Source organism: Lathamus discolor, chromosome 1, assembly GCF_037157495.1.
Source record: "Lathamus discolor isolate bLatDis1 chromosome 1, bLatDis1.hap1, whole genome shotgun sequence".
Classification (NCBI taxonomy): Eukaryota; Metazoa; Chordata; class Aves; order Psittaciformes; family Psittacidae; genus Lathamus; species Lathamus discolor.
Window position 1 is genome coordinate 72402321 of NC_088884.1, and position 14008 is coordinate 72416328.

The 14008-nt window shown below is 39.4% G+C and overlaps 1 protein-coding gene across 1 annotated transcript in view; it reads right to left on the minus strand.

Moving 5' to 3' along the window:
* RFX4 (regulatory factor X4) overlaps window positions 1-13674 on the minus strand; it is a 66412-nt gene extending 52738 nt beyond the window's left edge. The window contains exons 1-2 of the mRNA XM_065665128.1: window positions 13620-13674; window positions 8322-8445 (exon numbers count right to left, since the gene is read on the minus strand). Coding sequence (XP_065521200.1) covers window positions 8322-8387 — 66 coding nt within the window. The 5' untranslated portion in view covers window positions 8388-8445; window positions 13620-13674. The remainder of the gene's footprint in view (window positions 1-8321; window positions 8446-13619) is intronic.
* Between the last annotated feature and the right edge of the window lie 334 nt (window positions 13675-14008).

Below are 14008 nucleotides of genomic sequence, written 5' to 3' on the forward strand. Positions count from 1 at the left end.
CAAGTAAAATTCCACCCAAGTTATGTGGCAGTTTTGACTGTTAGGCATTATTTTATGCTACTTGGCTTTTTGGCTTTGAGACAGATGTAGATTGGGAGTTTCATGTGCAAATAACTTGTGTCCCTTCTATATTAGCCTCAGAAATTAATGCCCCTTTAATTTCTTTCTCAGTTACTAAACTTTAGCCGTGTTTTCCCTCTCTTTCTTCTGAGCCCTGCTCAAGATCTGATCTTGCCTTCTGCCTATAGAAGATCTCATCCCTTTTTTGATTAAAAAAAATATTAAGAACTGCCTTTCTGCAACTCCATAGAATTTTTTGGTGATTACCTACTGTATACATAAGAGCCAAATAGAAGTCATTGCATTGTAAAACATATATATAGTTTATACTTTTTCAGGGGTCTAGAAGACCCGCAACACTTTTGCAGACATTGCTTATACCTGTTACTAGGAATGCCTATGCAAGTGGAGCATAGGGGACCTTTTTCTTTCTGACAGGCCTTTCCTTTCTGAATATATGGGGCAGCCAAAATGAATACAGGAAAGAAAAGTCTTCTCATATTCTCTCATATTGAAATTACACCATTGGGAGTACAACATTCAACATATATTGCACAGATCTTGGAGCAAACAGGATTTTTATCCCTTTTTGGTTTTTAAATCTAGTAGAGGTGTCGGAATAAACTTGAATTAAATATCTGGTTGCTTGTATTATTGGTCGTTCTTAAAATAATGCAACAAAAAATAAACAAGTTACTTGAGCATCCACGCTAAACACATAAACCTTCATGAGCAAAACCTAGAAAAATGCACTTGCTCTATAAAGGTCTGTATTGTAATCTGCACAATCTATTAACCTTAGATGTGGCTAACTGCAGGAGTTGTTCTGTTACCCACAAATAGCTGCAAAGGTGCATTCCTTTATCCTGATTACTGCCAGCTGTAATTTCTACTACTGCATCTCTCCTCACGTCTCCAGCACAACCAGGGCCAGCTGCAACTTTAAAATGAAGAATCTATTGTCTATTTTGCCTTCATCCTGTCACTCCTCATTGCGTTTAGTATCAAACTGTGAAATTTGTTGCATCTAAATTCTCCTATGACATGAGATACCAAAACAGATTAGGAAAAAAAAACCCAACCCAAAAACATGCTATAAAGCATCTGATGCATCTGTCTTCATAGGATCATTCATAGAATGGGTTGAGTTGGAAGGAACCTTAAAGCTCATCCAGTTCCAACCCCCTGCCATAGGCAGGGACACCTTCCACTAGACCAGGTTGCTCCAAGCCCTATGCAACCTGTCCTTGAACACTGCCAGGGATGAGGCAGCCACAACTCTGCCAGAATGAGAAACAGGTTTCAGGCTCTACACTCTGGAGTTCGGGGAGGTTCTAGATAGGTTCTAAATATAGGGGAATAAATTGTCTTTCCTCTGATAACCATTATTCATATGAGGGCCTGGCTCTATTCATCTTAACTCAGATTTCAAGACCCTTATCTAGAGGTCATGCATTTGTACTACAAAGTCAGGCACAGAATGTCTGTGCTTATTTACCGAGTTCTGTTGTGGTTTTTTAGCCTTAAACTTCTTTCCCATGGCAGCTGGAAAGAAACTAGTAATGGCAAATATAACTATACTCCCACACAGTATGCTTTCCTTATTCACAGCTGTGAAACATAAACAATGCTGATATCCACAACTTACGATAAGTGTGCTTAAATGATTAGGGGTTTTAGGCTCATTCATCTTTGGCCTGGTACTACTCCAGCTGAATCGTTTTGAGGTTTCCCCATAGAAAATCATGCCCGGAGACAGTCTGTTACTATTAACGTCTGTGTTAACAAGTACCTTTCTGCTCAAAGACAGCTTGGGGCTTACACCACATTACCTTGAGAAAAAGGTCAAGAAAGCTATGCCCAAGAAGCATCCACTAATAAGAAAGAGCATAATCAAATTAGTCCATTGCAAAATGGTGTCCCTGCCCATGGCAGGAGGGTTGGAACTAGATGATCTTTAAGGTGCCTTCCAACTCTAAGCATTCTATGATTCTATGAAAATAACATTTCTGTCCCTTAAATCCACCAAACTGTGCAGAGAAAAGAAGAGGTATGACTGCGTCTCTACCCTCTCTAATCCTTGCTCATTTAGTTGCATGGGCCAGGAGGGAAGACTATAGTGTGCAGATCCAGTATTCTTGACTCCAGTTCTGTTTTCTGTTTAGATTCAATAACCTTCCCATGTCTCTTCACTTGCTTTCATAATTTTGTGGAACAGGACATGGTCTGGCCATAGGGTAAGAACTTGTTTCTAGCACTGATTCATCTGAGAAAAGCCTTTGGCACTCTCCCTAGTGCCTGTGCCCAATTCTGCCTGCTGTGGAGTTTAGACTCTGCGAGAAGCTCCAACTGAACTGGACCCTTTAGTGAAGCTTGTGAGACCTCTCCTCAGATTCATCTACATACAACAATATCCTCCTTTAGCATCTCGTCTGGCCAGATGGAACTCAGCCTAAGGCATGATCAAACAGATTACTGCATCCCAACAAAAGATGCAGGCATCAAATGCTCTGACTCAGATGCTTAGCTGAGCTGCAGCCACTTTCAGTGCTGACTTGCTGAAGCCAAGCAGATCTAAAACGCTGCACAACTCCCCCTGCTTTGTACCAGTGCCAGCATGCTTACTGCCATCACCCAGCATATCTGTGGGAAAAGGCTGAGCGCCAGGATCCCTGCACTCTGGCAGACCCTGTGCTGTAGGAACAGCCTCTGGGATGTGTTGACAAGGCATGTGGTAAAGCAGCCCAGAGGCCGCTCTACTTCATACTGAAGACCTAACTAGAAGCCAGATGCCAGCAAAAATCTCTTTGCTAGAGAGCAAATCTTTGGGAAGGGAAAAGTCACTCCAAAGAAACCGAGGTGTTCCAGCTGGTTTTCTTACTCCCCAAGCTCAAGGAGAAAAGGGCAACAGTCAGCAATAATATAAGAGAACAGTGAAGCAAAGCCAAGGGTGAAAGGACCTTTCCAACTACACCGTGGAACCCCCACTCCTCACACCGGCATGACTGCTTGCTTCTGTGGCGTTGGTGTTATGGCCTCCACAGAGGAGCTTAGAAGATCCTGGGTCTGGAAGAAAAGTCGTATTGGTGTTAACTGTCCTTCTATCAGGAACCTCAGCTGTTAAAAAGGGATGAAGAAGAAACAGGGACTGCTTGGATAGCGCTGACAGACTGATACAGTCCTTTCAGGCAATAACAGGAACCACATCCTCCGCTTTAGATTGAATTTTTCTCCCAGTTCTTTTCTATGGTGACTAGAAAAAAAAATTCCAACAAGAAGATCCCATGTGTAGTAATTGTTCATATAAAACAAGTGCTGCTTTAGTCTGTCAGAAGAGAGCACTAAGAGTAAATTTGGTTTTGCTGTACCACCATTATTGAGGCTACTTAGAAGCAAATGGAAAGCAAAGGAAAAATCCCCACACCTTCAAGAGAAGTATCTCCTTATGCAGAGCGGGCAATTTCCAGAGGTGTGCCTTCCAATACAAAGACAAACCAGAATGCAATGACATTGCAATATCATTATCAAAAAGATTTCAATAAGGCTACTTGTTTTTCCTTTTAAATATTAAATATATGAAGTATGATAGCATGAAGCTGTAAATCCTATTTATGCTAATCATGCTTGGAGGAGCAGTCCTGCTTGCAAAACTTGTGAGCATAGAGACAGTGCGTAGTGATAAAAGAGGACTCTGGCTGGTACAGCTTGTACCTCCCTGGAGCAAAGAAAACTGCTGGAAAGAAAACACTTTCTGCTGGTATAACTGTGTCTCAGCCCATTTTTTTGGAAACAGGGTGGAAATATTGGTCAAAAATGTAAAAGATCTCTTTCCTAGCCAATATCAGAAATCTGTTGTGGGCTTTACCCATCTGTATTTAGTGAAATAAATTTATCAGAGTCTAATTTTTACTTACAGCAAAGCCAGTCAGGGAGCAGCAAAGAGGCTCTAAAATTTGAGCATACATCCCTGTTAGACCTCCTTGTGCTGCCAGAAGGGTGTACATGGACCTCAGGCTGGGGGAGAAGCAGCCCGCAAAGTGTCAGCCTCCTTCGTTTTCCTTTTCAAATATCAATTTATTATTGTTTGTCAAAAGGCATGGCATGAAAGCGCCACAATTGAAAAAGACAAAACTAAAGAGGAAAGTATTTAACCTCCAGGGGGCATATGAGAGTTCTGGGAAGATCACTTTATGGGGATACAGAAGAGGTTGCACCATGAGAAACTAAGTGTGTTGTATGAGAGATGTGGCAGGGTCTGGGAAGTGACTTAGAACTACACAGTAAACTTAAAGCAGTGAACTGAGGAGGTGGAGTACAGGGGAAACCTGTGTAGAGGAGGAAGATTACATCTCCAAGGGGCTTAAGAAAATAAGGTTCATACCGGGTTACAAAACAAACATGAACAAAAATCAGTGTTGGAAATACAAGTGAAAAGGAAGCTCAAAGACCTGCCAACCCACCTGAACAGCTGGGTTACATGCTAGAGCAAGGAGAGAACTAATAAGCCTTATGGTATCCATCCATACACAATAATTACTGAGGGGCTTGGAAATGCCCAGAACATTCCTGCTTTTTCTTTGATTCAGTGAAGGATCCAATTCAGAATGATTTGGCTTTTGCAACTAGACATAGTGAGAATAACGACTTGGAGCCTTCATCCACCATAATTCCTAGCTCAATGTATGAATTATAACTGGCATTTTATGTTAGCATGTTGCCCAGAGAAAAAAAACCATACACCTGCTCAGCCTTCCTTGCGGCAGGCAGCGGCAGAAGTTCCAGTTGGAAATGCCCTAAACTGCTCTCCAAGACCGCAGGGTCCCAGAGCAAAGCCCAGGGCATTTGCAGCAGAGGGCTGAGGGGCACAGGGTTGCCAACTCTTATAAGTGACCTCAGCAAGAGGGCTTTCATTTGTTCTGCCTGAAGACTAACTCACAGGCTAAACGTGTTCACTGTGAGAAAGCTTTTTCTTATATACAACATTTTATTGTTAACGACTCAGTGACATACCTACCCCTCCTCACTGTACTTCCCTGTCTTCTCACTGGTTGTGAGGAATGCTTTTACCTATTCTGCTTCACTTTTGGATGAAAGTATGATCCCATTGAATACAATATGCTTTGCTGCCTCAGTAAGAGCCGAAGTTTAACACTGGAGTCTTCACTTGCTGATGCTGAGCTGTATCCAGCAAACACAGGGCCCTTCCAAGTCACTGCTTAGTTAAAGTATATAGGTAAAAGAGTGCTTGGTCTTGTCTTTTGCAGGCAGGAAAAAAGTTCAGTAATGACAGACTAGGTAGCATAGCAGATTGGCAAATGCTAGTGTCAACAAGACTACCTGTAATTTTCACATAATCGGGTGAGTAAAGCACTTAAATCTTAGCTATCACGTTAAAGCTACAGCTGCCTGTGTCATATAAGAATATATGACATTAATAACCACATTAGTCTTCTTTGGTTTGTCTGTACTTTAAGCAGCTGCTTTTAAAAAGGTGTTTATTTACCCAGTGATTGTGTTCTTTCCTCTTCTTCCTTATGTTGCTGTTAGCCTGGTTTCCTCAGGAAGCAGTCTATGAGATATTACTGTCTCTGTTAATCTCTCCACCTCCCAGACCATTTTTTTGTTTCACTAATCTAATATTACCGAACGCCTGGGATCCAGTCCATGTCCTAGAGTTCAATAGAAAACACTGGCTGGATAGTAGGGAGAGCTTAGTTAAAACTGAGAAGACAAGGAAGAAAGCTCAGGCTTTAGCTGAGCCATTTGGCACTGCCTGACGGTACAGCCATGAGCATGAGACAACTAGGCAACACTTTAATTACTCTGAACCAGCAACCACTTGTGCTGCTTCTTGCCCAACTGTTGGCATGCAGGGGGAAGAGGAAAAAATAGGCAAATAGAGAGAGAGATGTGAAGGAATCCAAAAGTAACACAGAAAGACAGTTCAGCAGATGTGTCAGAAAACTGAAAGAATCAAGACCTTGATGTAGTGACTAGGACCTGGAAATTATTGAACATACTGCAGGGAAACATGGAGATATTATACAAGATTTAGGTAAGGCTATGGATTTAGAGAACATCAGAGATGGCAGGAAACAAAATCCATTAGTTCCGCTGTTCGCAAACAACTTGTCTGTTCTCCGTGCCATGCTCTGTTGTGGATACATTTGACTTGCTTCAGGCTCAAGTAGTAAACATAGGCTGAAGCATTGTCTACAAAGCCTTAATCTGGAGAGATCACTTTCAGGCAAGTTTCATATGTCTTCAGTGCTATTCTTAGAAGGGAAAGCACCACTGTTCTGATAACTGAGATGTAACTGAGTAAGTAACAATACGTTAGGATATTACTTATTACAGATTGGTTTAATGTGCTGAACTCCATGTCTCTTTCTAAAAACTACCAGTCTGGTAAAGAAAAAGCTTAAATGTCTAACATTGCCCACAGAGCTAAAGTTCAAAGATGAATCATAAATTCAATGTGGTCTACTGAAAGGCGAACTGTCTACAGTTTCACAGAACAACTAGCTCCTTTCTCTGAAGGAGATGACAGCTGCAGGGCTCCTGATGATTCCCAAAGAGGACAAACATGTCTGCGGTCTCTGTTTCAGCAGCTAAGTGCAGAACCCCTCAAACAGCACCTATTTCACTGCACTGCCTCCAAGGCGTTCATGCAACACATGTTGCCAATATGGTATTTAAGTGAGATGATAACAACTCCAAGCTAAAACTTCATCCGTGAGCCTGCTTCTAAGGAGAACCTGACTGCAAACTGTTGATTGAATGAGGGTCTGCCTTACAGATCTTCAGGGCTGTGCAGTACACTTTCTTTGCAATAACAGGTTGAAAAGATCTGCTCTGGGTTCCACGGATGCAGAAGCCTGTTTCACTTCAATATCTGTGCCAGCATTGTCTCAGATTCCTGGATACACCTCAGCAGAAGCCTCAGTTCCCAGATCCAGAAGTAATGGCCACACAAAGCACTAGCTTGAGAGACTACTAGGATGACTCTGTATGGTTTCTTCTCCATAAACAAATAGGGGAAAAAATTCATGCATCACTGCTTCAGAGCTTCATTGCAAGCAAGTGGAAAATACTTGGACCACAGCACACAAAAACCGCATTGGAATGCTATGAGTTTTGGATGGCAGACACTGTACCTGACTGCTAGGTCAAGCTGCTCCTACAAATGAACAGGTATATTTACAAGGGTCAGGGTAAAAGGAGGATGGAGTAATGTACACTGTAACCAGACTGCCATGTACTGAGAATCGGTGAAGTCCCTGACAGATTTGTGTTCTGATTAAATAATTTCAGAATATTTACACCTTGCAATTTACAGAAGTTTTTAGCAGCAGCAGCAAAAGTAGCATCATGCAAATTCTGCCCATGATCCAAATGTGTTAGCCTGAACAAAATCTATTTCTTGTATTCACTGTTCCTAAATTACGTATTGCCACTATATGTACCACGTGATAGCAGTAATATGTACAACAGACGATTTCACTCATACTTACTTATGGAACATCCTATCCAGTCATTAATGTCTGCGAGTGGTGTATAAACATAAGAGCTTTACTGCTCACATCTGAACAATGCACAGCTGTATCTGTGCTAAGAATGCATCTCTGTTGTGAGTCTGGAATTGACTGCACTGGCTCTTACTAGAGCTGTACTGGAAAGTGGAAGCATGAGGAATCACAGTGCAAAGGTAATTTGGCAGCTTGTACTTGCAGTGCCATACAGACATCGTTAAATTCTTTTTAGACTTTCACATCTGGAGGCATTGTGCTCCACTGTGTGTATTTGCCAGTGTGAGCTGGTATCGTTACTTCTGGGATTTCCGTCTCGTGCTTACAAGAATAGCATAGACAGGCTCCAGAGTTCAGTTATTGATATTTTACTCTTCTCTTTTTAAAAACTATGTATTTGTTAACGCACTGCAGGTCACAATGCAAATGTGTTTACACCGGCTTGTATTCAACTTCCAAGCTGCCAATATTGTATTCAATTCCAACATCAGCTGGCCTGGGGAATGAAGTCATCAAAAAAAATAGTGTGTTCTGGAGCTTAGTCATGATTAGACATTGTCCCAACCATAAAAATACTTAAAATCGTAGCTTTTTCCCAATAACTTGAATACAGAAAATTCCATTTATATACCTCTATCTCTAACGGTAAATGATGATTTAATTTGTTTCAGTAATTTGAACTCATCTGAATCAGGTGGGAGCTCAAGGCTTCATACTGCTGTTTAGACTCACCTTCCCAAAGCTGGCAGCATTAACAGGTTGCGTGTCATTTTTCTCACAGAAGTCCAAGTAATGCATGTAGAGAGCACTTCGAGGAATGCAAACACCTTCTGCAATCTCATAGTTCTCTTCCAGCCTTGAAAAGCAAATATCAGAGAGAACTGCAAGTATGTTGGATGTCCTGTATGATAAACAGTATGCAAAGCTGTATCTTTGAGACCAAGCATTCTGGCTTCTACTTCTGTACTAACTTTTCCCTGCTTTGTTCCCAAGTGCTCCTTCCAATTCACTTCCATAACGCTTGCTTGATTTGGTTCATACTCACTATCAAAAACACAGACTGTGAGTTCTCAGGCAAGTTGAGATTAGCACAAAGGGATATTAGGTTTTGATGATGCTCCAAAATGACAGTTTTCAGAAAAAATGTACTCATGTTCTGTTATACCCTAAAAGCATTCTATAATAAACAAATGTACAACTACAAAATAACATTCACTGGGGGGAAGCATGCTCTCATTCTTTACAGGACAGGTCACCTTTGGTTCATGACACTCTTTTCACTGCAGTCCAGCTGCAAAGTTCCTTACCTTGAGGAAGCAGATGTGGCTAAAGCAAGTTATTTGCAAATACTCAAGATATGATATGCACTAAATCATATTTGTATGATGTTTTCTTGCTATAGCTTATGGATAATGTAAAAAAAAAAAAAAGACCCCATGATCTGAATACAAAGCTGAATAAAACAATGAAATAACATCCTCCTCTGTCTTGTAGAAACTATTATTATTCATTTACACACACACAAAACAACGTAAGATTTTAAATTATGCATCAAACATATGAATAGGCATATGCTTAATCTTTAAAACCTGAAATGATCTCAGTAAGATTTATACCAAGACCAGTATAAACAGACTAGAAGAAACATTCCTTTGAAATAACATTTTAATGATCGCTGATCTAACGGAGTTCAAGAGGTATTAACGTACATGCTTAACTTTAAACCAATAAACTTAAACCCGTCAATCTTGTCATCCGTGGCGTCACTTGTATGCATATATAGTTATATATGTGTTTGTTTGCCTTGCTGGCTAGGAGAAGATAGGTGCAACTTCCTCCTTAAATGTATTAGAAAATTATTACATATCCTCAAAGACCTCCAATTTTACAGTAAATAACTGCCTGTCATTTGATAGCTATAGAACACCTTCCAAATATCTAATTTGTCTCCTCCATTGCTTTTTTCAGGACCTACCTACCTTCCATTTCAGTTATCATGATCATTTGTGACTGCAAACTATTTTAATAAGATATCCGGCTGGATGAATGGATCAGTTTGTATGGGCAACATCTATTCTTCCTCGGTTTCTACAGAAATATCGTCATGGCATCTTTCCTCAAATTCATAGCGCTTCAACAAAACCTCCTTTCAAAACCAGGAGAGTTCGTTTGTATACTATAGCTGCTAATTGGAATGTCAGCTTCCGTGACCAAGACAGGACAGAAAGAAAAGCAGTTAATTATTTCTGTTCATATCTGATGAATTTTTCTCTTTTTCTCCTCTCTTTCACAGAGAGTCATTAGTCTGACACTGAACAATGATCCATTATACCTGAACTTTTTTTTTAATGATCAAAAACCCATCTTGCTCCACTTCTTTTATTTTCCTGTCTTTTATTTAACAACTTTATCATATTTCGAATTCAGCTTCATTCTACAGTATTGTAGAAAGATAATGAACTCAATCTTCTACCTAACAAATCATTACCAGAATATAATATAATAATATATACATATAACATTTTAAATGTTGTAATAAAGCCGTGTGAAATCCCGTAGTCTTCAATGAGACCTTTTGTATCACTACAGTATAGCAATAAACCCCCTAATCCTTCTACAGGAATGAAAATTTTATCTGTCCTTATTACGGTTTTCCTCTTTATACGTTTACATACTTCTGGATTAAATTACATTATTCTATAGCAGAGTCAGACCAGGTTTTAGTTATGAAGGCAACAGAACAACTCTGATATTAACCATTGCTAATCACAAAGGGTTCTAGAACAGATTAGTTTTGAAGCATTAGCAATTTCTCAGAAACTGTTATAATCTGCCAAGAATCCATTCTCTAGCAATGCTTTACCTTCCTCTTTTTCACTTCTTTTTATGAATACTGAAGAAAACAGAATAGTTTTGCTGACTTTAGCTTCACAACACTGTTGTTATGCGGAGCACCTACTCTGTAAGCAGCTAAACTGCGTGGAATTAGGTTGTCCGTGCTTTGAATAATTCTGTGTTTGCAGAAGTAAACACACACACACCCCAAATGAGGTTAAATGAAGTTTCACACTTACAATCTGATCAAGCAGTCCACTAATGGAATGATCATGAATGTTTTAGAACCAAGTGTTTAGCAAGGTGTAGCTTTATAGATGCTAATGAACACAAGAACATGGGATAAGAACACGATACTAGATATTGGTATTGCCATAATGGTTAAATTTGTGCTCACATAGTTTCCCCAATTATGATGTATTTGGCAGTAATGTGACATTTACCAGGCCTTTCACTTCATTTTCTGTCACAAACAAAACAAAACCACCATTCCTGTTTCCAGGAAAAGGATATTTAGCCAGGCTGAATGTCATCCAGAGATACTTTTTGGCATCTTCAGCTACTTCTTCCTTACAAATGAGGAAATTTATAGTGTTCAACACACTTTGCCTTTGGAAAGGCATAAGCATCTCCGTGGGACTGATGTTGTTGGTTCGTTTCAGCAGGATGTCAGGCAAGGAATAACTAAAATTGATGGCAATATGAACTCTTTATGTATTTCCTTTACGTCTTGCTTCACTTACCCTACTACTTTCTTTCTCCTCTTTTTGTTTGCTACTGATACTTCCTCTGTTTCTGCTCTCTAACAGTCCATTGCCATCATTAGCTGTAAATGATAGTAGCATCAGGCAAAACTGTTAAGCATGTAAAGCTAAACCTACAGGAAGTGCTCAGTGCAGCATTTAGACATGCTGAACACAACCGTGGGTTGCTAGCTGTTTCTGTAGTACACATAACCTGATGCTACTGCATCCAGCTTTACAGATAGAAATTCAGTATCTTGACCCAAAGAAAGCTTACTACTTTAGCAATTTACCATACCTTTTGAACCTGTAATTTCATTTAATGTATCAAACACAGTTTCTACAGGAAACACCAATTCAAAGCTGCAGTCATAAGCTGAAAACCATATGGAAACCACCCAAAAACTGTTCCATGCTATAGCGACTAAACTGGGAAACCTATAGGTCTATTAATAAATGAGCCAATCATATAATTTAGTTTGAGAGCAGCTAAAGAATCAAACTTGAAAACTTCTTTGCTTTCTGTTCCTCCATGTAATTTTAGGTGGAAAATGGAATGGAGGAAATTACAGATGCTCCAAAAGACTCAAAGGGGAGAATGTCTGACCTGGCTAAATGTTTAACAAACACAACACACAGGTAGTAAGCCAGTATACTAGCAAGGTGGAAGGGAAGATGATGTAAGCAGCCTTCTCAGAATCAAAATTCTAGGATTCTATCGCAAACACTGCTGAATGAGCATTAGCGTGCACGCTGCATTCCAGCAGGGCTCAATATCCCAGGAGTTTAGGGATTTACTAACCTTTATGACTGAGGAAACTTGAAAACATTTGGCAAAAGACTGTTTACAGTATTTGCATGTTTTCTGTTGGGAACTCTATCGCTGGCATGCTCTAATTAACTCTGACTTCTTGGCTACTACATTATTTGCTCTTAACTGACTCTACAGCAAAATAAACACCGTTCTGAATTTGGGACTGGTAAGCCCTGCCTGCTATTTTATTTTAGCTAGATAGTTCTTTGTTATCTTGCTTGAACTGTATTGAAGTTATGTGTGTGAATAATGGAAAATAATAAAATAGCTCTATGACATTTCACTATTATTTTAATAATTTTCTCTGTCTGTAGAGACTATTCCATTTTCTTAAACTGCTGAAAAACAGCACTTTTGTGATACAAATAGGTACAAGAAAGCAGTAGTTCAGAATTAACTGCCTTGATTTATATTTGTCAATGTCATTACCTGCACTGGAAGTACCTGCAAGTTTCTTCAAGGCAGAGCACTGAATACTTGGAGCAACCTACTAAATCAATGCACAGGTCTTGGGATTTTTTTAAATCTGAAATTTCACTGATCAACTTTAAAAGGCAGAAAGATGAAATAATCCAGATCTTTTTGTGTGCATTTCACAAAATCACAGGATTTCACAGGCAGAGAAAAATGGTAATATTCACTGAATAAATGATTCTTTGCTGTTTGGCCAGTGAGATCTCTCAGGAGACTGACAGAAGCAGAAAAAATAACTTTGCCAACATTTTGTTAAAAACACCCAGATTCTTTGCCAATAATCTTATCTTTTCACCCATAAAGCTATGAGAAGTACTTACAGGTGAAGGCCTTTCTTTAAAAGACTTAAAGCAAGCTAGTGAGTATGGGTTTTCAGATGCGCATGCTCTGAGTCTTCTCTGTAACAGAGCTCTGTTCTGCCAGATACAAGGGACCTCCTGAAAGATGCTTGATCACTTGCAATATAAAGAAAGCTAAACCAGAATTATAAACCTAAATTAAGGGAAAAGTCAACAAAAGTCTAAGTGATAACCTATAGAAAGGGATGTCAGAAATATAACATTACAGAACATGCAGCCTAAAATACTGCTCTAAATCACAGGGAACAGCACTTGTTCATTTTTCATAGCACAGTAACTGACAAACTTTCCTCTCCCCATCTTCTCTTTCTCTTTTCTTTTTTTCCCCCTCACTAAATTTGCAAGGGGACTTTGACAAACAAATCAAACCTCAAATTCTGTCTCTTCTTTTGTTGTCTTCTGCATCACAGAGATCTCATTTCAGTAAAACTCTCAGTAAAGGTGGGCTTCATTATCATATGAAACAAATGGAGTCTTGAAAAAAAGCTCAGTTCTAGTTTTCTCTTTGTAGGGAATCTAACAACGATGACAAACCAGAAATCACCAGCTGGCAAGCTGGCAAATAAATATGCCAAATAGAACTTCTAAACTACGTCAGAGGTTTCCTACGCTGAAACAAATCTAGCAAGTGTAAGTTATTGGTTGAGAAATGCTGTACAGGATACTAATGAGAGCATTAAATACTCACAGTGAAAGTATCTTTAGAATTGACTAAGATGTCCAAGACCTCTATTCTTTTCAGCTGGAAAAATCAGAAGAAAAAAACGCTAACAGGTTTTCTTGGGTGTTTTTAAAGGCATCTTACCATTGCAGTGTCGCTGGAGTTGAATGTGGTTTTGATGCTCTATTATTTTCTTTTTCCTCATCTGTTAAGAAACAAAAAATGCCATGTAATTTCAGTGGGAATTGCTCGGGCATTTATGAACTGGTAAGGAATCCTGCAATATATAAAAAACATTCTCAAGTGCCAAAGCTTTCTCAAAATATTGGATGAATTGTGGAAATGTAAATAACGATATTCCCTAGGCTAGCAAGCTGTAGATACTGCTTAAGGCAAAAAGCCTTGCAAATATCACTGATATTAAGAGCATTGGAACGACATTGGAAAGGATAAATTCACATGAAGAAAAAAAAGCAACTTTTAGACCTCAAGCAGCATGCCAGAATGTAAGAACACTTTTACCTGCTTGAAGG